Here is a 22,326-nt window from a genome sequence, read left to right on the forward strand (position 1 = left end):
CTGTTTTCCTTGTCCATTTTTGGCTTAACTACTTAGTCTCCCCATTTAGAAAACTTAGTTATCTGTGACTTTGTTATCTCTCACCTGCCACTTCTAGTTGGTCATCTTATTGACCTCATTCTCCCTTCTCTGTGCTTGAGTCGTCTTCAGCGACACCCTTGCTGTAATAAACTTACTTCACACTATGTGTGCTCAACATGTGCTCCACCCTGTCTCAAATACTCTTCTCGCCCTTCAGGAGCAAGCGCAAATGTTACCTCCTCTCTCCAGTGGATTCTTCCGTATGTCCAACTCTTTAGAGCCCCATGGACTATAGCCCACCAGGTTCCTCTGTCCATGGAATTCTCCAGGCAGCAATACTGGCATGGATAGCCATTCCCTTCTCCAAGGGATCTTAAGCGCTAACATCCATTGAATTATTGGAAATGCAAGAGAGTTCCAGAAAAACATCTACCTCTGCTTTATTAACTACGCCAAAGCCTTTGACTGTGTAGATAACAACAAACTCTGGAAAATTCTTCAAGAGATGGGAATACCAGACCACCTTATCTGCCTCCTGAGAAATCTGTATGCAGATCAAAAAGCAACAGTTAGAATTGGACATGGTTAGAACAGTTAGAACAGACTGGTTCCATATAGGGAAAGGAGTACATCAAGCTTGTATGACTTACATGCAGAGTATATCATGTGAAATGCCAGAATGGATGAAGCACAAGCTGGAATCAAGATTGCTGGGAGAAATGTCAATAACCTCAGATATGCAGATGATACCACCCTTATGGCAGAAAGCAAAGAAGAATTAAAGAGCCTCTTGGTGAAAGTTAAAGACAAGAGCAAAACAGTTGGCTTAAAACTCAGCATTCAGAAAACTAAGATCATGGCATTTGGTCCCATCACTTCGTGGCAAATAAATGGGGAGACAGTGAAAACAATGAGAGCCTTTATTTATTTATTTATTTATTTTTGGCTCCAAAATCACTGCAGATGGTGACTGCAGCCATGAAATTAAAAGACACTTGCTCCTTGGAAGAAAAGTGATGACAAACCTAGACTGCACATTAAAAAGCAGAGACATTACTTTGCCAACAAATGTCTGTCTAGTCAAAGCTATGGGTTTTCCAATAGTCATGTATGGATGTGAGAGTTGGACTATAAAGAAAGCTGAGTGCCAAAGAATTGATGATTCTGAACTGTGGTGTTGGAGAAAACTCTTGAGAGTCCCTTGGACTGTAAGGAGATCCAACCAGTCAATTGTATAGGAAATCAATCCTGAATATTCTTTGGAAGGACTGATGTTGAAGCTGAAACTCCAGTAGTTTGTCCACGTGATAAAATAATTGACTCATTAGAAAAGACCCTGATGCTAGAAAAGATTGAAGACAGGAGGAGAAGGGGATGACAGAGGATAAGATGGTTGGATGGCATCATAGACTTGATGGACTTAAGTTTGAGGAAGCTCCAAGAGTTGGTGATGGACAGGGGAGCTTGGCATGCTTCAGTCCTTGGGGTTGCAAAGAGTCGGACCTGACTGACCAACTGATTGTGTGCATAGCTCTCCTGTGCTCCACATGGTGGATGCAGTGATAAGTATCTTGCTAGACTGTCAGCTCCTTGAATCCACAACTAAGGCTTATTAATCATTGTACCTAATGCTTTCCTGTGTTTCCCTGTTTTGGGCACATAGCAAAGAGGATAGACAGACAGACAGACAGATGAATTTGGACCTAAGCATACTGCATTACCACATATTGAGTATGTAGGGGAAAAAATTAAATTCCCAAAAATACATATGCCTTCATAAGTAGTCTTTATATGTTATATGCAGAGTACCAGCATCTTTGAGGACAACTGGAATCAACGTTTTATGAGTGTTTGCTTGAATCCTGAGTGTTTTCATTCTGTTTCTCACTTGTTGAATCAGTGGCAGATAGTCCAGTTGGCAGGTGACATTGGCCCTTAGCTTGTGGCAGGCTGAACTTCATTGCTGTCTAGGCTGTTATTTTATATCAGACTTTTAGTATGTAGTTATATAAATACACAGTTTGTCATGTTAATAACAGGGCCCTTTCCTGCTAATTTTGGTCTCTAAATACTTTTGAGTGCTTTTGTTGTTGTTTTGGTGGTGTTGTTGTTAAAGGTATTTTAATTACTGACACAAATTTCTCATAGGATTATTAGGCAAAAATTAAGTAACTAATAAAGGAAACTGAGAAACTGTTCTTATTACATTTAAGATACAAGGATTCTGGGATAGCAAAGAAGTGATTATTGAAAGGAAGGAGAATTAAGTGGTTTTTAAAAAATTTATATATATATCACTCTAAAAAGGTTAAATGTGAAGGCATTCACTAGTTTAGCAAAATGTATTTTCCTTGCTTAGGAAACAGTCCATTATATATTAAAAAAATCTTTTTAATTGATTGATGATTGTTTTGTAATATTGGTTTGATTTCTGTCATACATCAACATGAGTTAACCATAGGTATACATTAGCCCCCTCCCTCTTAAATCTCTCTCCCACCTCCTGCCCATCCCCACCCCTCTAGGTTATTACAGAGCCCCAGTTTGAGTTCCCTGAGTCATAAACAGCAGATCCCACTGGCTATCTATTTACGTATATTAGTGTATACGCATCCATGCTAGTCTCTCCATTCATCTCACCATCTCCCTCTTCTCCCCGTCCCTTGTCCATAAGTCTGTTCTCTATGTCTGTGTTGTGTATTAACACATATATATGGCATCTAGAAGGATGATACTAATGAGGTTCAGTACCATCCTTCTAGATGCCATATATATGTGTTAATATACAATATTTGTTTTTCTCTTTCTGACTTACTTCACGCTGTATAATAGGCTCTAGGTTCATCCACCTCATTAGAACTGACTCAGATGCATTCCTTTTTATGGCTGAGTAGTCTTCCATCATATAAATGTACCACAACTTCTTTATCCATTCATCTGTCAGAAGACATCTAGGTTGCTTCCATGTCTATCGGCTATTGTCAATAGTGCTGTAGGAAACACTGGGGTACATGTGTTTTTTTCCGTTTTGGTTTCTTCAGTGTATATGCCTAGGAGTCAGATTTCTGAGTTGTATGGTGGTTTTATTCCTAGTTTTTTAAGGACTCTCCATACTGTCTTCCACTGTGGCTCTATCAATTTATATTCCCACCAGCAGTGAAGGAGGGTTCCCTTTTCTCCACACCCTTTCCAACACTTGTTGTTTGTGGATTTTTATTATGGCCATTCTCATTGGTGCAAGGTGATATCTCATTGTAATTTTGATTTGCATTTGTCTAATAATGAGACACAAGCTGGAATCAAGATTGCCGGGAGAAATCTCAATAACCTCAGATATGCAGATGATACCACCCTTATGGCAGAAAGTGAAGAGGAACTAAAAAGCCTCTTGATGAAAGTGAAAGTGGAGAGTGAAAAAGTTGGCTTAAAGCTCAACATTCAGAAAACGAAGATCATGGCATCCGGTCCCATCACTTCATGGGAAATAGATAGGGAAACAGTGGAAACGGTGTCAGAATTTATTTTTTTCGGTCTTCAAAATCACTGCAGATGGTGACTGCAGCCATGAAATTAAAAGACGCTTACTCCTTAGAAGAAAAGTTATGACCAACCTAGATAGCATATTCAAAAGCAGAGACATTACTTTGCCGACTAAGGTCTGTCTAGTCAAGGCTATGGTTTTTCCAGTGGTCATATATGGATAGACTATAAAGAAAGCTGAGCACTGAAGAATTGATGCTTTTGAACTGTGGTGTTGGAGAAGACTCTTGAGAGTCCCTTGGACTGAAGGAGATCCAACCAGTCCATTCTGAAGAAGATCAGCGCTGGGATTTCTTTGGAAGGACTAATGCTGAAGCTGAAACTCCAGTATTTTGGCCACCTCATGCGAAGAGTTAACTCATTGGAAAAGACTGTGATGCTGGGAGGGATTGCGGGCAGGAGGAGAAGGGGACAACAGAGGATGAGATGGCTGGATGGTATCACTGACTCGATGGATGTGAGTCTGAGTAAACTCCGGGAGTTGGTGATGGACAGGGAGACCTAGCGTGCTGCGATTCATGGGGTTGCAAAGAGTTGGACACGACTGAGCAACTGAACTGAACTGAATAATGAGTGCTGTTGAGCATCTCTTCATGTGTTTATTAGCCCTCCATATGTCTTCTTTGGAGAATTGTCTGTTTAGGCCTTTTGCCCACGTTTTGATTCGGTTGCTTGTTTTTCTGGTATTGAGTTGTATGAGCTGCTTACATATTTTGGAAATTAATCCTTTGTCAGTTGTTTCATTTGGTATTATTATCTCCCTTCTGAGGGTGTCTTTTCACCTTGTTTATAGTTTACTTTGCTGTGCAAAAGCTTTTATGTTTAATTCAGTTCAGTTCAGTTCAGTCGCTCAGTCGTGTCCGACCCTTTGCAACCCCATGAATCGCAGCACGCCAGGCCTCCCTGTCCATCACCAACTCCCAGAGTTCACTCAGACTCACGTCCGTCGAGTCAGTAATGCCATCCAGCCATCTCATCCTCTGTCGTCCCCTTCTCCTCCTGCCCTCAGTCCCTCCTAGCATCAGAGTCTTCCAATGAGTCAACTCTTCCCATGGGGTGGCGAAAGTACTGGAGTTTCATCTTCAGCATCATTCCCTCCAAAGAAATCCCAGGGCTGATCTTCAGAATGGACTGGTTGGATCTCCTTGCAGTCCAAGGGACTCTCAAGAGTCTTCTCCAACACCACAGTTCAAAAGCATCAATTCTTCGGCACTCAGCTTTCCTCACAGTCCAACTCTCACATCCATATATGACCACAGGAAAGACCATAGCCTTGACTAGACGGACCTTTGTTGGCAAAGTAATGTCTCTGCTTTTGAATATGCTATCTAGGTTGGTCATAACTTTCCTTGTTAGGTCCCACTAATTTATTTTTGTTTTTATTTCCATTATTCCAGGGCATGGGTCATAAAGGATATTGCTATGATTTATGTCATTCAGTGTTCTGCCTATGTTTTCTTCTACAAGTTTTATAGTTTCTGGTCTTACATTTATGTCTTTAATCCATTTTGAGTTTATCTTTGTGTATGGTGTTAGGAAGTGTTCTAATTTCATTCTTTTACATGTAGCTGTCCAGTTCTTCCAGCACCGCTTATTGAAGAGAAATTATCTTTTCCCATTGTGTATTCTTGTCTCCTTTGTGAAAGATAAGGTGCCCATATGTGCGTGGATTATCTTTGGGCTTTCTGTCTTATTCCTTTGGTCTATACTTCTGTTTTCATGCCAGTACCATACAGTTGGAAGCAGTCCATTGTATTTTGAAAGGAATTGTCAAGTAACTAAAAATAATTGAGGCAGTGAGATAAATAGTGTTTCTGATTTTATAGAAGTTTTTTGTCTTGATTTTATTGATGTCAAAAATGTAATCATTATATTCTGTTTTCCTTTTAAAAAAAAACACACTGCCCTAGTTTTATAAAACCCCCTTGTGAATCTGTATGCATTTTAAGAATATTGGTGTTATTTTAGTGAGTAGCGTACAGTTCACTTAAGCTTTGTGGTTGGCCGTTACAACAAAGTAAATGGAGTAAAGGACAAAAAAAAAAAAAAATAACACATGATCACTTTCAGAATGTCCTCTAGCGTATTTTCTGCTGTCATATTGAAAGGCTATTTAAGCTGTTGACATGAGAAGAGAGTGCAGTTCATTTATAGAGCTGGCCTCCATAAAGAGCAGAAGGCTGGGTGGATGATGTGGAGACATGTGGGATTGAGTTGCAGTTGAAACCAGTAAAAGGTGAGACTTTGACTCTAGAAGGCTGGTGGTATTCTAAATGTAAAAGACTCACAAGTTATATTAAGGACCTAACACATAGAAAAATGCTAATGTGTTTATTCAAAAATAGTCCTGACTCCTAAGGTTGGAATAGATCTTGAAATATGGTTCACTTGAAATTAATTTCCTAGGCTAATGGGTTCTAAACATTTCACAACCATTCATATGCCAAGTATTATTAGTGGTTAGTGGAACACTCCTTTAAACTGTTATGAATTTGGATTAAAACAAGGAAGGAAGTGAACAAATGACATTTGGATGTTCTTGCCTTCTTGAAGATCAGCTTCTTACAAAACTTCATTCTGTGAACCTGCAGTGGCCTCAGGTGGTTTCACCTTGGCATGCTGATATTTTTCTGACTCACACTTGAGCTTTCCTTTTATAAAGACTAGTGAGTGTGATGTCTGACAGATACTATCAGACGGCATTCCTCGTACAAGTAAGTGAATGAGCATGTTGGGAAAGGCAGGCTGAGTTGGCCCCTTTGCCTGAAGCTAAGGACCCGCTTTAGGCAGGAGAGAGCGTGGACTGCCAGCACGGTCACATGTTGTACACGTGAATGGAGTGTGCTTCACTGCTGCTGCATTGCTTCAGTCATGTCTGACTCTGTGTGACCCCATAGATGGCAGCCCACCAAGCTCCTCTGTCCCTGGGATTCTCCAGGCAAGAATACTGGAGTGGATTGCCATTTTCTCCTCCAATGCATGCATGCATGCTAAGTCGCTTCAGTCGTGTCTGACTCTGTGTGACCCCATAGATGGCAGCCCACCAAGCTCCTCTGTCCCTGGGATTCTCCAGGCAAGAATACTGGAGTAGATTGCCATTTTCTCCTCCAATGCATGCATGCATGCTAAGTCGCTTCAGTTGTGTCTGACTCTGTGCAACCCTATGGACAGCAGCCCACCAGGCTCCTCTGTCCACAGGATTCTCTAGGCAAGAATACTTTAGTGGGTTGCCATTTCCTTCTCCAGTGCTTCACTAGTAGGTTAATTATGAGCAGGTAAAACACACCCCTGAAAGTGTTCAGCATCTGCAAGAATTCCTGGTGCTGCCCACCATCTGCATTAATGCATATATCAGGGCTTTGTGTTTTACCATGAAGTTTTTTTTTTTTAAATTTGGAGTATAATTGCTTTATAAGCTTGTGTTTCTGCTATACAACAGAGTGAATCAGCTCCAAGTATTAACAGACATATATCCCCTCCCTCTGTCCTTCCTCCCCTGCCACATCCCACCCATCTAGGTCATCACAGAGCATCCGGCTGAGCTCCCCAAGCTGTACAGCAGGTTCCCAGGGCAGGAATAGAGACGTGTACACAGGGAGGGGAAAGGGAGGATGCTCTGAATCGGGAGAGTGGGTTTGACATGGATACACTTCCATGCATACCATGGAGAGTTTATAGTGGGCTTTCCCTCTCGTTGATACACCGTGCTGCTGTCTTTCCTCATCTTCTTGAGAAACAGTTTTCTATCATGTGGTAGCTTCAGGGGTTAAGACAATGCAGAAATGATGAAGTCTGTTTAGGTGTTGTCTGTATGGAGCACATGAGAATACTGTCTATTAGTTTTGAAATAATAAAGGCTAAATTGAGGTACATAGAAGGTTTGCTATGATGTATCCCTTTACTTATCTCTCCATACTTGCCTTTCGCTCTTCTCATTTTACAACCTTACCTCCAGTCATTTTAAATTAGAAGCTGACTCCTCATTGGACATGGAGAGAAGATGGATGTTTGGGCTGGGGAAGGTCGTGGGGTGGGGGGGAAGCGGAGAGAGAGAGGGATGAACAGTGATTCCCACTGGCTCTGTCTGCATCTGCTTGCAAGGGCACCTCCCACCCCCTCAAGTAACCTCCTCTGCTCTCACCGCCCCCAAACCTAGACTAGTTAGCCCCGGGCTCCCACGTGGACTGTACTTGTCCCTTTGTGACATCTACCATATCATGTTGTTAACGCTGTGCTGACTGTGCCCTTTAATAGGTTGTAAACTACTAAGAGGTAGAAGCCATCCGTCTCATTCACAGAAATATCCCTGGCCTTTAGCACAGAGAGTCACACAATAGGTTAGCAGTCAGCCCATGTCATTTTTAAAATGATGATGCTTAATATTCTCTGTTTTGTTTTCCAAGATTCCCCAAAGTGAGGACAAAAGGACCCAGGCCCAGCAGCTGATCACTGTGCCAACACAGGAAGATTCCAAAAAGCCCAACGACCTTTCCAGTTCCACTTCAGAGGCCAAAATAGGAGAAAGTGATAAACAGCCAAAAGAAAGCTTCTTCCAGTTTCTAGGTAACTTATTCAATATTTCAGGAAAGTCATCTCTCGGTGAAGCCAAGCAGTCTTCTTTCAAAGATGAACATGACAAACCTGAGAAAGACTTACGAAATCCCAGTCGTCATGAGGAAGGGGGCCAAAGGGGAGATGTTGGTGGCTCCCTGAGAACCCAGGCGCTTCCAGCAGAGGAACAGGAATCCAGCTCAGCTGAGCTCTCAGATGCCTTTTCTTTGGATACAACACAAGACAGTGAACAGGAAACCGGTGACTTGCTGCAGTAAGTTTAAAATTTACTTAGCTGAAAAATTGAGCTTTTGGACCTAGCCTTAGTTCTACTATTGACTAAGGGGATTTGAAAAAATATTGTTATGTCCCTGCTACTAGGTGAAAAATTACGTGATTCTGTGTACCATATCTAGGGTCTTTTGAGCCATTTTAGTGGGTGGTACTAATATCTTCTGGTGCTAACTTGGTTATAGTACAAGATTTACTTCCTTTTTTAAAAAATAATTTTACTTATTAATTTTTGCCTGTGCTGGGTCTTGGTTGCTGCACACAGGCTTTCTCTAGCTGCAGTGCGCAGGCTTCTCATGTGGTGGCTTCTCCTGTTGTGGAGCATGGGCTATAGAGCACAGGCTCAGTAGTTATGGTGCGTGGGCTTAGCTGCCACACAGCATGTGTTCCCTCCTGGGCCAGGGATTGAACTTATGTCTCCTGCATCGACGGGTGGGTTCTTTACCACTGAGACACCAAGGAGGCCCAAAATATTTATTTTTTATTTAAGACTTCTTTAAACGGGAGTGTTTTCTGTTGTCTGAATTCTTCTGTAGTCAGACAGGCAGTGGGTTCAGTATCTGCGTTTTGGGAACAAAAATAGTCCTATGATTTGTGTTCACATTCTATCAATATCATTTCTTTGTGGAATCCAATTAAAGGGATTAAGAGAAGAAATTGACTGTATTTATAAAAGTAGCCTTTTGAACCTTTCTCATAGCTCCAAGAAACAAATCTTGCACAAATTTAAGGAGCATTTCACCACCCCTTTTTTCTTTCTTTGATTAACAAATGGGCACTAACTTGTTATTCTTTTATTCAGATGAGCTAGAAAGAATATTTTCTATCCAGAAAATATTTATAACAATGTTGAATGCATTAGATATTTTGTGTAACATATAAGTATTCATTCATAGCTAGTAAGTATCTGGTTCATTGATTTTAATTTATCCTCTAGTTGAGAATTATTTTTATTATTTAAAGAGATCATCAATACCGTAGGCAGATATAGATGACAACTTAGAACTGTGTGATCCTTTGTAGTTTCAAATTCTCCTCAGGCATGTGCTTTCAGTCAGTTCCTCATAGTAAGCTTTTAAGGTAGGTGTAGGCACAGACCCATTTTATGGTTGTGAGAACTGAGACCCCAAGTGGATTCAGGTTTGCCCATCAGGAATGCTGAGGGTGGGGCTTGCCCTACCAGATCTTAAAATGTTCCCATAAAGCTACATTTATTGAAATGATGTCATAATACTGGTGTAATATTTGCTACATGCTTAAATGGAACAGAATAGACAGTCTGGAAATGGACCCTTGTCTATTTGAGCCTTCAAATATGACAGCATTATGTATTCATGTAGAAAGGAAAACTTGAGGAAATTGGGTAACAATTGGGAGAAAAAAATAAAAACTAGATAATCATGTCATTTTATATTAAAATTAGAGCAGAATAAAAATGATTAAGAAACATACAAAACTAAAAGCATCTAAGTGTGAATTATTTTGATGAGAAGCAGTTTTCTAAGCATGATAGCAATGGAAAGTATTTGGAAAGAGAAAATAGACAAAATTGCTTCCAATTTTCAAACTCTCTTATGTCAAAAACCTTGAGCATTAGAGTAAATTGGCAAATGAGAATGCTTTAACTGACAAACATTTTAGTTAGCTCACCAATAGAATAAAATGGGCAAACAATAAAAACAAGTCATTCAGATAAGTGAGGAAGAGATTTATTCTCACTAGAAATGCAAACTAAGGTGAGAACTTTTCTCCTACTAAACTGATAACGGTAATAAGTGATAATACTCTGTAGGAGTTGGAGTTGACTTGGCTAATGCTCATATACAGTGCTGTGAGTGGAGGGCTGCATGTATCAGGAACCTTGAGAAGCTTGTAGGTTATTACTAATGATATACAAAGGTGTTTATTGAAACATATGTAGGAACACATCATTGGTAACAAACGTCCAATAGCAGACAAATGGTTAAATTTGGGTACATTATAATAAAGTGAAAGTGAAGTAGCTCAGCCATGTCTGACTCTTTGCGACCCCCATGGACTGTAGCCTACTAGGCTTCTCCGTCCATGAGAAAGGATTATCCAAAGCAATGATGTTCAAAGTTCAGTCCTTGGATCAGCATCACCTGGGAAGCATTAGAAATGCAAGTTATCTGACTCAGACCCACTAAATCATAGTCTCTAGGAGTGGGGCCCAACAACCATCTAACATCTCTCCGAGTGACTTTTTGTCTCTAAAGCAGTTTAAAATGGTGCATATTTTGAGGTTACGTGGGAATTGAGTAGAATCAAAGGTTTGTGGTTTTTCTTTTTTCTCCTTGGGTTTGATTAGTAGGTCAGGTTATTTCCTTTGATATTAGACAATAGAAAATGGAAAAGGATACTGTGCCTCTTCTTTTTAGTAAAGCCCTCCTTGATGATAGAATAATTGCTTAAGGCAGTTCACCAGAACCACCTCAGCAAAGAACAGTGATTCTTAGAGGAAAGAGAAAGACCACGAGGCCTCCATTTTGACTGAGACACAGGCTTTCTCCAGCCCAGCTTCAGAAATCCTACAGGTTATCAGGCTTAGAATTATTTATAGTGTTAGTAATGTTCTGTTAAAAACTGTCCATTTGTTTAGGAATTATTATATAAAAGTCAAATACTGTTTTGGTTAATAGTGCATTTTGACAGTATAATTACAGTCTGCTTATACTTGATTTTAGGCATTATTTCAGTAATATATCTGGAGAAGATATTTACTAATTTTGAGAATCTGCATTTTAAAGGTTTAAGTTTTATTTCTGTGATATCAATTTGCTAAAATCATGGACATTTCATTTTTATTAAGAACATGTTGTTATTGTTCACTTGCTAAATCCTGTCCATGTCTTTGCAACCCTGTTCAACTCTTTGCAACCCTGCAGACTACAGCACACTAGACTCCTCTGTCTTCCACTATCTCCTAGTTTGCTCAAATTCATGTTCATTGAGTCAGTTATGAGCATGTTTCAAATATAAAACTTTATTTAAAATTGAATCTATACTTTTGAAATTACTAGAGATCCTTGGGTTGGGAAGATCCCCTGGAGAAGAGAAAGGCTACCCACTCCAGTGATCTGGCCTGGAGAATTCCATGGACTGTATAATCCATGGGATCGCAAAGGGTTGGACACGGCTGAATGACTTTCACATCACATCACTTTAATCACTATTAATACAGTTTTAAAATTTTAGACAACTTATTAGCTATAATTTGAAGTGCGTTTGTTAAAAATCCTCATCATAAAGCATTGTAAATGATTTCATCTTCAGTTAATTAAAAATAATAAAAATAGCTTTGTAATTGTTTTCATGTATGGTTGACTATATAGACTTCATTTTTAATATCCTTAAAGCCTTTAAGTAAACTTGTTTGATAACATTTTTTAGATTGCTTTCCATACTTTAACATCCTCCTGGTGTAATCTGTATAGGAAGCTACTTTGTTATTGCATTGAAATTCTTGAAAATGTTCTATAATTCTTCCATTTTCAGCAGATTCCTATCATCATGAGAAACTCTTCTGTCAAAACTTTATTGTGATTTTTTTTTAGTTGCTGGTTTTACAGCTTTTCTTTACATAGAAAAGTTAAGAATCTTCCCTATTGTGAGAGAAGATATTCTTAACTATATAATTTGAAAGAAAATAAATCTTAATGCTAAAAAAGTAGCTTAATCATACTTGCTAAAAGTGAATTAGGTTGATGTTTGCTCTAACACTATTATTTTCAGGAAGCTTTTACAGAATTTTCTTTGAAGAATGATGCATGTCTTTGGTTGACCTTTGTAGTATCAGATATATTGGATTTATCCAGGATAGAGCACAGCCATGTGTAGTGAGCAGAGGCTTAGTAAGCCTTCACATGATAGGTAGGTATGTTTGGGCTGAAATGCATAAAAACCTTTTCACATTTTCAATCTGTACATGTGTTCCCTTAAATATTTGAATTTTTTAGATATTTTACTTTCCTATTAGTATTATTCAGATCACATACTTCAACTTTTATAGGAAAAGCTACACATCCTATACACAATTACATAACACATGACAATACATTCTTTATTTTGTGAAAACTTTTTTAATTTTCCATATTTAGCTTATTTGTAAAGTTATATATTTTTGACATTTCCATTTTGTTCCTGTTTCCTAATTAGAGAAAAACATAACAAAGGACAGTTTTACATTCTTAATACTGTTCAATTGTGAAGACTCAGCTACAACCTGTGAAAGAACGCTGTAGAAAATAAGACTATCTTGGCATGACTAACCATTTATAGAGTGTGAGTGTGGCTCATCATTACCTGCAGGGACTAATTATAATACATGAAGCTAAGCTTGCGACTTTGATGTTCAGTGATTTAAACGTGGCATTGTAGTTGTTTAGTATAAAGAATGCATATTTTAGTTACAAGCATGTAACATTTCCATACAGGGTGCTGCCGGAGATTATCTCGTCAGAAATTTAAACTAGTTCATATAAATCAATTAAATCATTTCCTTTGAAAGTACCCAGAAAACTCCCCAAATGGAAAACAATTATTCTGCCAACCCTCCCTACAAAGGATTCCAAAACTACCAAAAGGCATTCCTACAGTGAAGTGAAATTTTCCTGGAGTGGATTTTTCTCTGTGGTTTATTTTAATAGAAGTTATTTTAGATTAAGAGTTGCATTATTGGATTGATATAGAGTGAAATGGTTAGGATGGTGTTGGTAGTAAGAAAACCTAAGTTTTACTACACATGAAGAATAAACTTCAGGTCCTTCTCTCTCATGGCCTGTTTCTTTGGACATCATGTACATTTTGGAGATCTTTGGGGTGGAGGGAAAACATTGCAGTCTTGAAAGTAGATTTTCAATTATAAAATGTAAAAGCTTTTAAAAGAAAAATCAAACAAAACTATTCATTTTTCATACTTCTGGATCTTGATATATTGTTTTGAAAAGCTCTTGTGCTTTCTGAATAATTTATGCATTTTAAAATAGGATCTCAGCAATGACATAAATTTACCTATATGTGTTTTTCTCTTAGACAGGTTCCCTTATCCAGCATTTTAACTTTGTTTCATAACTGTCTTTCGTCTAGCCTGAAACTCCTGCAGCAGCTAAAATCACTTCTCCAAAGCAAAGCTTTTCTCTACACATCTCCTATACCTGTTTTAAAAGGGACAGTAAAAATAAATGAATGTAACCAATACAAATTTTGTATAATAGTGGTGCAGAGGATTTTAGAGGCCAGCAGTTATATAGGTTGAAATAAACAGTTTCAGCTAAAATTAAAGAACTTTGTAAGGGGCCAGGTGATGAAGATTTTACATCTCAGAAGTTTACTTTGTGTGTTATCATGCAGACAAATCTATCGTTCTTCATGGTGTTGCTTTAAAGTTGAGAAAAAACATCATTTTTAGTTATTGGAATAACTGGATTTCCTAGTTATTCATATGAGTTCTATAATGTTTTGTTAATTATATGTTTAACCTGAAAATGTTAGAATATACGTCAGGTTTTTCTACCATACATTTTTGTAGTTGAGATACTAAAATGTAACTAGTACGCAGAACTGAAAGCACTTTTGTATCAGCTTTTTTTGGATCCGATTAAGAAAGTCGAAAACAAATCGCATAGCATTTAGTATCATTGCTTTACTTAAGCCATTCATCAATTCGCACAAAGCTATTAAACATACACCATTTGTCAGGTCTTTTGTAGGGCACTTAAAAATACAAAGATGATGAAGATATAGTGTCTGTCTTCAAACAGTCACTAGGTTAGTGGGGAAATAAATTGGTGCATAGATCTTTTTTGGCAAGTCTTTGCTCAGGGCCGTTTGTACCCAGAGATCAGAGACTAACTGCCCATTCCAGTAACAGTAAACAGGTCCCAGGGTGGGTTTGCGTTAGAAATAACTTGGGAGCTGAGTCTCGGAGGGTATGAGTTTCTATCTGGGGCTGGCATTGGAGAAGGGGACAGAATAGTGTGCATGAAAGACCATAAGGCAGCATAGCATAGCATCAGAGCTCCCAGAGATAGATTCTCCAGAACAATGGATACTGAGAATATCAGGAAATGTAGTTTAGGGCTGAGAAAAAATTGGGAATTGGTGCTAGAAATCTTTTTTGATTTCTGCATTTGCCCAGCCAGTTTAATACTCATTATGCTAACCTGGTGGCTCAGATGGTAAAGAATCTGCCTGCAATGTGGGAGACTGGGGTTTGGAAGATCCCCTAGAGGAGCATGGCAACCCACTCCAGCATTCTTGCCTGGAGAATCCCCATGGACAGTAGAGCCTGGCAGGCCTCAGCCCATGGGGTTGCAAAGAGTCGGACACAGCTGAGTGACTAAACACAGCACATGCTAATTGAATCTCTAAAGAGTTTAACAGGAAAGAGGATTTTTAAGGCAATTCTGTCATTTATTGGCTTAAATATATGCTGAATACTTACGGCAGGCTAGACATCTTGCCAGGTGTTTTCTTTACAACTTCTCTGCCTCTGTGCTAAAAGCGGCTGGTTCCAAATTCACATCTAAGTAAAAGAAGAGAAACTTGCTATGATACTCTGATATGGTGCAGAAATCAGTGATGTAGCCATGAGATACCAATATGAGGCATGAAGGCAATGTGGTTCCTTCTAGTCAAGCACTCACTGGAGATCAAAACTACTAATAGAACCTAAGCCTTAGGTTTGTCAGCCCATGTTCTCTCCATTAATCACCGTGGGAGAGACAGACATAATCAAGTGAAAGGGACAGTTCTGAGGAGTTCAAACATTCAGGTTGGCTTGACATTCCTGTGCTGCTGGTCAAATCTGTATTATGCTTAATACAGACAGCCTGGACTAAAAATTCAAGAATCCCCTTCCCAACTTTAGACATATTAAGAATAGGACCATTTGAAAGATACACTTCACCATGATTTCTGGAATTGCTGTTAAGTGTCACTAATTATCTTTCCTGATACTCTCATGCTGTTCTTTTTGCAGACAAATGGATGGTAAAGCAGAGAGGCCTTTAGTAACGTATGCAACCTACCGAGGCCCCAGACAAATTAAGAAGTATTTGAAGCAGCAGACAGTGTCGGAAACCGTGAATCCCTTAGACAGAGAAAATGCAAGTTCTGACTCTAGTACAAGCACACATCGTGGCCCTGGAAAGGAGATGGAGGCTGGAATGGCGTTATTACTGTCATCAGCTAGCACAGGCATACCTGTGAAAGGACAAGTGCCTGAAGGCCAGTTAGAAGACTCTGATTATAACGAAAGAGATCTCAACACAGAAAGCCATTCAACAAACAACCAAGGACTAGCCAACACGGCTTCTTCTAGGGGTGTTTTAAATAAAGCCTATCCTGGGGGACCCGAGACAAGTAGATCATCCTGTCCTGTGACGAGCTCCAGCTCCACTGCTGGAGATTCTAACTCACAGAACCATTTGAGTTGTGCACCAGGTTCTCAGACTGACAGAAATTTGGGATGTTCAGCATTGTTTACAGAAAGTAACAGCAGCAAAATTCCTTACAGTCCGGACTCGCAGAGGAAAGCAGCACCAGGAACTGTGGTAAAACGAACCAGCCCAGTGATGAGTGATGGGACACCAGCGCAGGCTGAGAACCCTGCTATTTCTGACTTCTCTTGTAGTAAATCTGATGGGAGTGAACCTACCACACTTGGAAGTGCAGATTTGCCAAGTCCAAATAAATCAATTAGGCGTGAAGCTCTGCAGTTGCCAGAGAGTAAGTGTTCTGACAAGCAAGCGGTAGAGAACTCATCAAAGCAGGCTGCCAATCACACCAGCCCCATGGCTTTCCAGAAACAAGCTGTAACAGACACAGAACTTGTAAATGCTGAAAACAGATCATCTGCCCAAGACACACAGAAAATTTTGGCTCCTGCAGAAATCAAGCAAGAAACAGAAAACACATCAGTTGAGGAACCCACTACTTCAAGTCATATCAAAGCTCCAGAAGATAGAATCGAGTCATTACACAAAGACACTGACCCACTATTACTAACAGAAGTCAAAAACCTTGTTAGGCCACATGGCAAAGTGCCTCCCTTTAGGATGAATCAAAAGGAAGCTGCCTCTGTAAAACGCACCAGTGAATCAGTAGTTGTAACATGCTTAGAAAATAAAATAGCCACTGAACTGAATCTTGAACTTTATAGAAATCACATTTCAGAATCCCTTCTTGACTCTGAGAGTCCTCAACAAGCCACAGCGTCACCTGATGACAGGACATCTCCCAGCCTTGGCCATAAAAAGTCAGATTTCAGTGCTTCACGCCCTACCATTGTTTCCAGAGTCGGCATGCTGAACCAGGTGGATATTCCTATTTTAAAGAATGAAGGTTCTTCTGTGCTCATTGAAACTGGAGATGTCAACATTGTTGGTAGCTCCAGTCAGTCTCATCAGTGTCAACAAGAACATGTAGCAAATCATGTGGAGGCCACAGACAGTAAGAGTCTCCCTGAGTGCCTTCACTCTGAGCATGCACCTACAACTCTTGAATCCAAGGAAGTTCTTCCTGATAGGGAGAAATACCAGTATGTACTAGATCTCGAAGCCAGTGACACCAACATAACTGCAGAGGACTTGGGCTTTGAGCCTGCAAGCCTCTGCAAGGGGCACAGTTCCACTTCATCTCAAGACCCTGAGAGAGCAGAGTCAGTGCTATCAAGCACCGCAGCAAGTGAGAGCACTGCAGACAAGCTTGATTCTTCTTTCTCCTTGGAAACCAAAACTGATAGCACTGCAGAAATGTTACCAGAAGCTGATGTTAGTGGTCAGAACAATGTTCCTGTTGAGTCACATTCTGGACCAGGAAAAACTCTAAGTCTCTCCAAGATACCTGTTTCCCGAACAGAACCCAGAGACATTTCTCAGGATGAAATTTCTTCTCCACTTGAAATCACAGGTGTGCCAGCAAATCCTGCTTTATCAGAATTGACTTCCCTGGAAGTTGAACAGGACAAAATTTTTCAGTTAGTGGATCATGAGGAGATTAAAGAGAAATATTTAGATGCCAGCCTTAAAGAGAGTTGCCAAACTGAGGTTTCCCCTTCTGCCTCCAAATATCAGGGTGTACAGGGAACGGAGGTGGGAGCCTGCAGTGCTCTACCTGCTCATCTCCAGAGTAATAGACCTGAGACTTCACCACCTGTTCATGATGAGAAAGTTACTAGGCAAGTGGCACAGAATTGTGCAGCCAAGGCTTCTATGATCCATCCACCTTCAGTTCCTTGTGGGAGCAAAAAGATTTCTGATTTTTCACAACTCAGCTTAGCTAATACTTCCCCCCAGTTCCAAGAAACTGATAGCACAAAAGCAAAGTCACCTTTTCTGGGTTCTGGTATCAGTTTGGGAAAAGAGGATTTTGCATCTGAGGATTCAAGTTTCCTTCCTAATCCTTCTGTGCTGAGAACAGAAAAGAGAGTCTCATCTCCCAGAAAGAAAGAGGATGCTCATTCCCTAAGAGGTGGTACTCACAGCCTGCCTTCCTCCTCCAGTAACTCTGAAGTTAGCATGGTTAGAAGTTCACATAACCCCGCAAATAATTTTAGTTCTGTAAAAGTTCCCATAGATGTCCCACATGAAGGTGCCTCCTTAACTAATCTGTTGGACCCTAAAAGCTCTTATTTGGAATCGGAAACATCTGACCTCACAGGGGCAGAAGTCACCCCACTTCAGGACCATTTGGGGGATCCTACTAGGATAGTATCTCTTGATTTCCCAACTGCTGCCCAATTTGTCAGTCCCTTGGAAGCAGCAACTGGAGCAGTTGCTGGGACCCCAGCGTCAGTTAACAGCTCAAGCCAGCAGTGTTCTGAGGCCTCTGCTGAGCACATAGAAGCGAGGAGGAGAGCACATGCCCAACTTTTGGACCTCGAGAGTGATTTCTGTAAAAAGGCTGTTACATTGATTGGGGAGGCCTTTAATTCCGTCAGGGAAGAGCTAAAATCCAAACACTCAGTCGATACCTGCCAGGAACATAGAGCCATAGACGGCATAATGAATCCAGGTACCCTGGAAGAAGACATCCCTGAGAAAAAGCCATCAGAAGTGACACTGACAGAGACCCAGCCTGCAGAGCATTTGGAAGAGCAGGCTGTGGAAAACATACCTGAAGTCCAAGGGGAAGAAAAGGCCTGTGTTTCACCTGTGGTTGGTGAGAACAGTCTCCTTTTTGATTCTGATAAGATGAATGTATATTGGTTGTTAGAGGACCGAGCTAGGGAATTAGTCAATCAGATTATTTATTCAGCCCAAGAAACTGTAGCAAATGATGCTCAGGGTACCTTGGATTCTGAACTTCAGGCTAATACTTCAAAAGTTCTGAATAGTGATAGTGTTCAGGCATGTGATATGGTAAGAGAGTTCTTGGGGTCAGAACAGGCAATAAATCAAAGCATATGTGAAATCAGTGGGAAAGTATTAGGTAGATTCTTTGCTGTAAGTAACTTAGGTAGTGACACAGAGTCAATAAGAGGAAGAGAAATTGTTCTCTACCAAAAATCCCCCTTTTCAGGAACTAGAGATGGGCAATCTGATAGTATAAATTTGCAGGAATCAGATACTGCTTTACTAGCTGAAAATGTACCCCTTACAGGGTTAGATGATAAGGCAAAAACACACTCGTTTTCCAAGAAGGACTCTAAGGAGAAAATGGGGACAGAGTGTGTTGATAATCACAAACCTGAGACAAAGGATACAAGAACTCTTGTATTAAATTTCAAATGGCCTCCATTTGTGAATGATGACATTCACATACCTGGGACATCTAAAAGCAGCTTGTCTGATACTTCTGTATGTTTATCTGAAAAAAGCTTGCCAGGACACAGTAACAAAAGCACACCCCTTGCAATGTCAGAAGTAGGGAAAATACACAAGGACACTGAAGTAAATACCGGAAAAATTGAGCTTATACCTTCCATGTTAGAAATGGGAAAACCAAATAAGGATGCTGAGTTAAATATTATGAAATATGAGGCAGTCCCCCCAGTGTCAGAAATGGGAAGAGCACATAAAAAGGATGCCGAATTGAGTACCTCAGAAACTGAGCCAACAGCTGAAATTCTTAAAATGCGAGAAGCATACCAAATGGATGCTGAGAGGTATATTGAAAAAACTGAGGGATTGCCTGCCACTTTAGAAATGGAAAATATTTGCCAAAAGGATGCTGAAGGGGATATTGCAAAGACTGAGGTGACACCTGTTACATTAGAAATGGAAAATATTTGCCAAAAGCATGCTGAGGGGGATGTTGGTAAGACAGGAATGACATCGGTTGTGTCAGAAATGGACAGTATCTACCAAAAAGATACTGAGGGGACTGCTGAAAAGGCTGAGTCAATACCTGCCACACTAGAAATGGAAAGTATTTACCAAAAAGATGCTGAAGTGGACAAAACTGGGGTGATGTCCCTTACATTAGAAGTGGTAAATGTCTACCGAAAAGATGGTGAGGGGATCACTGCAAAGACTGAAGGACCTTTATTAGACTTGGAAAACACTTACCAAAATGATGCTGAAGGGGTTATTAGGAAAAGTGAAATGATGCCTCCTTTTGTATTAGAAATGAAAGAAGCACCCCAGAAGGCAGTACCTGCTTCCTTCGAAATATGTAAGGGAGATATGAAGGAGACAAGTGGGGGAATGTTGTCCACACCCTCTAAGAGAGAAATGGAAAGCACATTCCCAGAAGATTCTGATGGGACCATCAGGAAACACAGGGTGTTTCCCACAGCAGTCAGTTCTGAGAAAATACATGGAACAGGTCTGGAGTTGCCCGTTACACAGGCGGAGGCCGCATCTCCCATATCTGATGCTGAAGAAGCATACCAAGAGGGTGCTGGCAGGAGTGGTAGAGAAGTGGAGGAAGAGCCTACTGAAACGAAGACAGGCCTGATAGCGTGTGGCACTAGACTCGCCTCGTACTTCAGGGATTATGAATCACCTACCTTAAGTAAGGATAATGAAGGCTACCCAGCCTTAGCAGTGCCGGACTTTCAACCTGAGGGTACCATGGGAAGGCTGGACAGAAAAACATCTGTTACTACAGTACATAAGAAAGCAAGAGACCTAGAGTATGGAGACAAAAAGGAAGAACCTAACTTAGCCTTCGTCTCTCAGGAGGAGCAAGAAAATTCTTCCTTTACTATACTGTACGAAGAGCCTCTCCAAGATGAGGACAAGTACGCTACCACCGAGGTAAGACGAACACATTCCCTCCTGATTCCTCACACAGCTCCTGACCGCATGCCTGTCTTCGCCTGTGAAAGGTCTGAAAGTAGAACTGACCTCGTCCATCATTTTGCAAAGGAAACCAAATTAGGTGATGCATTTGATAGTGACAGTTCAGAAACATTCTTATCGGTCGAGGCCAAAAGGTACAAGATCTATCCCTTGGCTTTGTCTCCCATTTACGAGGACGACAGCTCTCAGGAGGACATTCTGTCCAGCGAGGTCTCACCTGGTCGTCATGGTGCCTCGAAATCAAGAGAGAATGCAAACCAGCCCTCTTCTGTATTATCGCTTCTCCAGTCAGTATCAGAGCGTTTAAAGATGAATTTTGATGAAGATGGCAGACAGGAGGGCGGAGAAGAGGAAGAAGACGAAGATGAGGAAGAGCCACTGCATAAAGGAAGTCTGAGAGCTCGAAGGCAGGAAACTGTGACCTTCAAGAGGCCGGATTCTTCTCTTACATTTTGTTCTGATGATGACCAGGAAAGTACTGGAGTCTCTAAGAATTCTTACGTGATGTCAAGTGAGCCCACGACCTCTAATCTGCAGATTGGTCTATGGCCAGAAAAGGCCTCATTTCTACAAAAATCTGACCTTACTTCCAAACTACATTCTTCTCTAAAGAGTGCTTATCATCAGTATTTGCAGACCTCTAAAACCCATTCCTCAGAAAAAGGAGCCAGATTTGGTGGAATTTTACAGGAACCAGTGTCAAAGTATTTCCGCACTCAAGACACCCCTGGCCGATTAAGCCCATTCACAGAGGTAAGTTATTATAATTATTAATTAATGAAGTAGTGCTTTGGGTCATGAAATAACCTAAAAGTTTATTAGGAAAATCACTGTTTTGAGGTTGTGTAAAGATTGTTTAAAAAAATACCAGAGATTACTTTGTTCTTTAGTTGAAGTGTATCATACCTCATGTATTTTAGTTGGATTGTTATGTTTGAGAAAACAAAATTGCTTCATCAGAATTTAAAAGGCATAAGAGAGAAGCAAGTTACAATCTCAGTTCTTTGCTGACTTCTAGTCTTCAAACTAAATTGTGACAACGTTTTGAATTTCTCAAGGTATTGAATGTAGAAAGACTGTCACTTTCCATTGAACTAATGTGTCTCATGAAAAGATTTTGCAATATTTAAAAATATTTTAAATATTTAGAATATTTTAAGTGTTTGCCTGACAACAGTCTCACTGTCCTTGGTCTTGTTTTTGTTCGTGCTTAGCAGGGCAATAAGCAGACTAATTTGAGAAAAAGGAGATGAAAACGTCCTGAAATTCAGTTACACTTTTATTCAACTTAGAAATATTTGAATGTTTACTACAGAAGATTCACTGAACCTGGGACATTTCTTTCTGACATTCCCAAGATCATGGAACTTCCTTTAGGATTCCAGATACCCTTAGTAGCAAGTGCTAATATTTGAATACCAGCCAGTTGCTTGTAAGGCAAGGTCCTTTTGAAAAAAAGGCTGGGCTTTGCAGAAATGTTTCTTTAATGATTCCTGTTGCCTATTAAGTCAAGTGCAACCTCTTCACTCTGTGTTGCAAGGTCCCCAAGTTTTGTTTGTTCAGCCTCGCCACTTTGTGCTCTGGTTACACACCCTCTAAGATGTCTGTACTTTGTCTCAAGATGTTCTCTTCCTGGATTTTTTTTTCTTTACCA

At 40.2% G+C, this 22,326-nt stretch overlaps 1 protein-coding gene across 1 annotated transcript in view; it reads left to right on the forward strand.

The window, feature by feature from the left end:
* Nucleotides 1-22,326, forward strand: part of CRYBG3 (crystallin beta-gamma domain containing 3) — a 125,047-nt gene that overhangs the window by 38,999 nt on the left and 63,722 nt on the right. The window contains exons 3-4 of the mRNA XM_004002856.6: nt 7,965-8,386; nt 15,404-21,425. Of these exons, the coding sequence (XP_004002905.3) occupies nt 7,965-8,386; nt 15,404-21,425 (6,444 nt within the window). The remainder of the gene's footprint in view (nt 1-7,964; nt 8,387-15,403; nt 21,426-22,326) is intronic.

Source organism: Ovis aries, chromosome 1, assembly GCF_016772045.2.
Source record: "Ovis aries strain OAR_USU_Benz2616 breed Rambouillet chromosome 1, ARS-UI_Ramb_v3.0, whole genome shotgun sequence".
Lineage (NCBI taxonomy): Eukaryota > Metazoa > Chordata > Mammalia > Artiodactyla > Bovidae > Ovis > Ovis aries.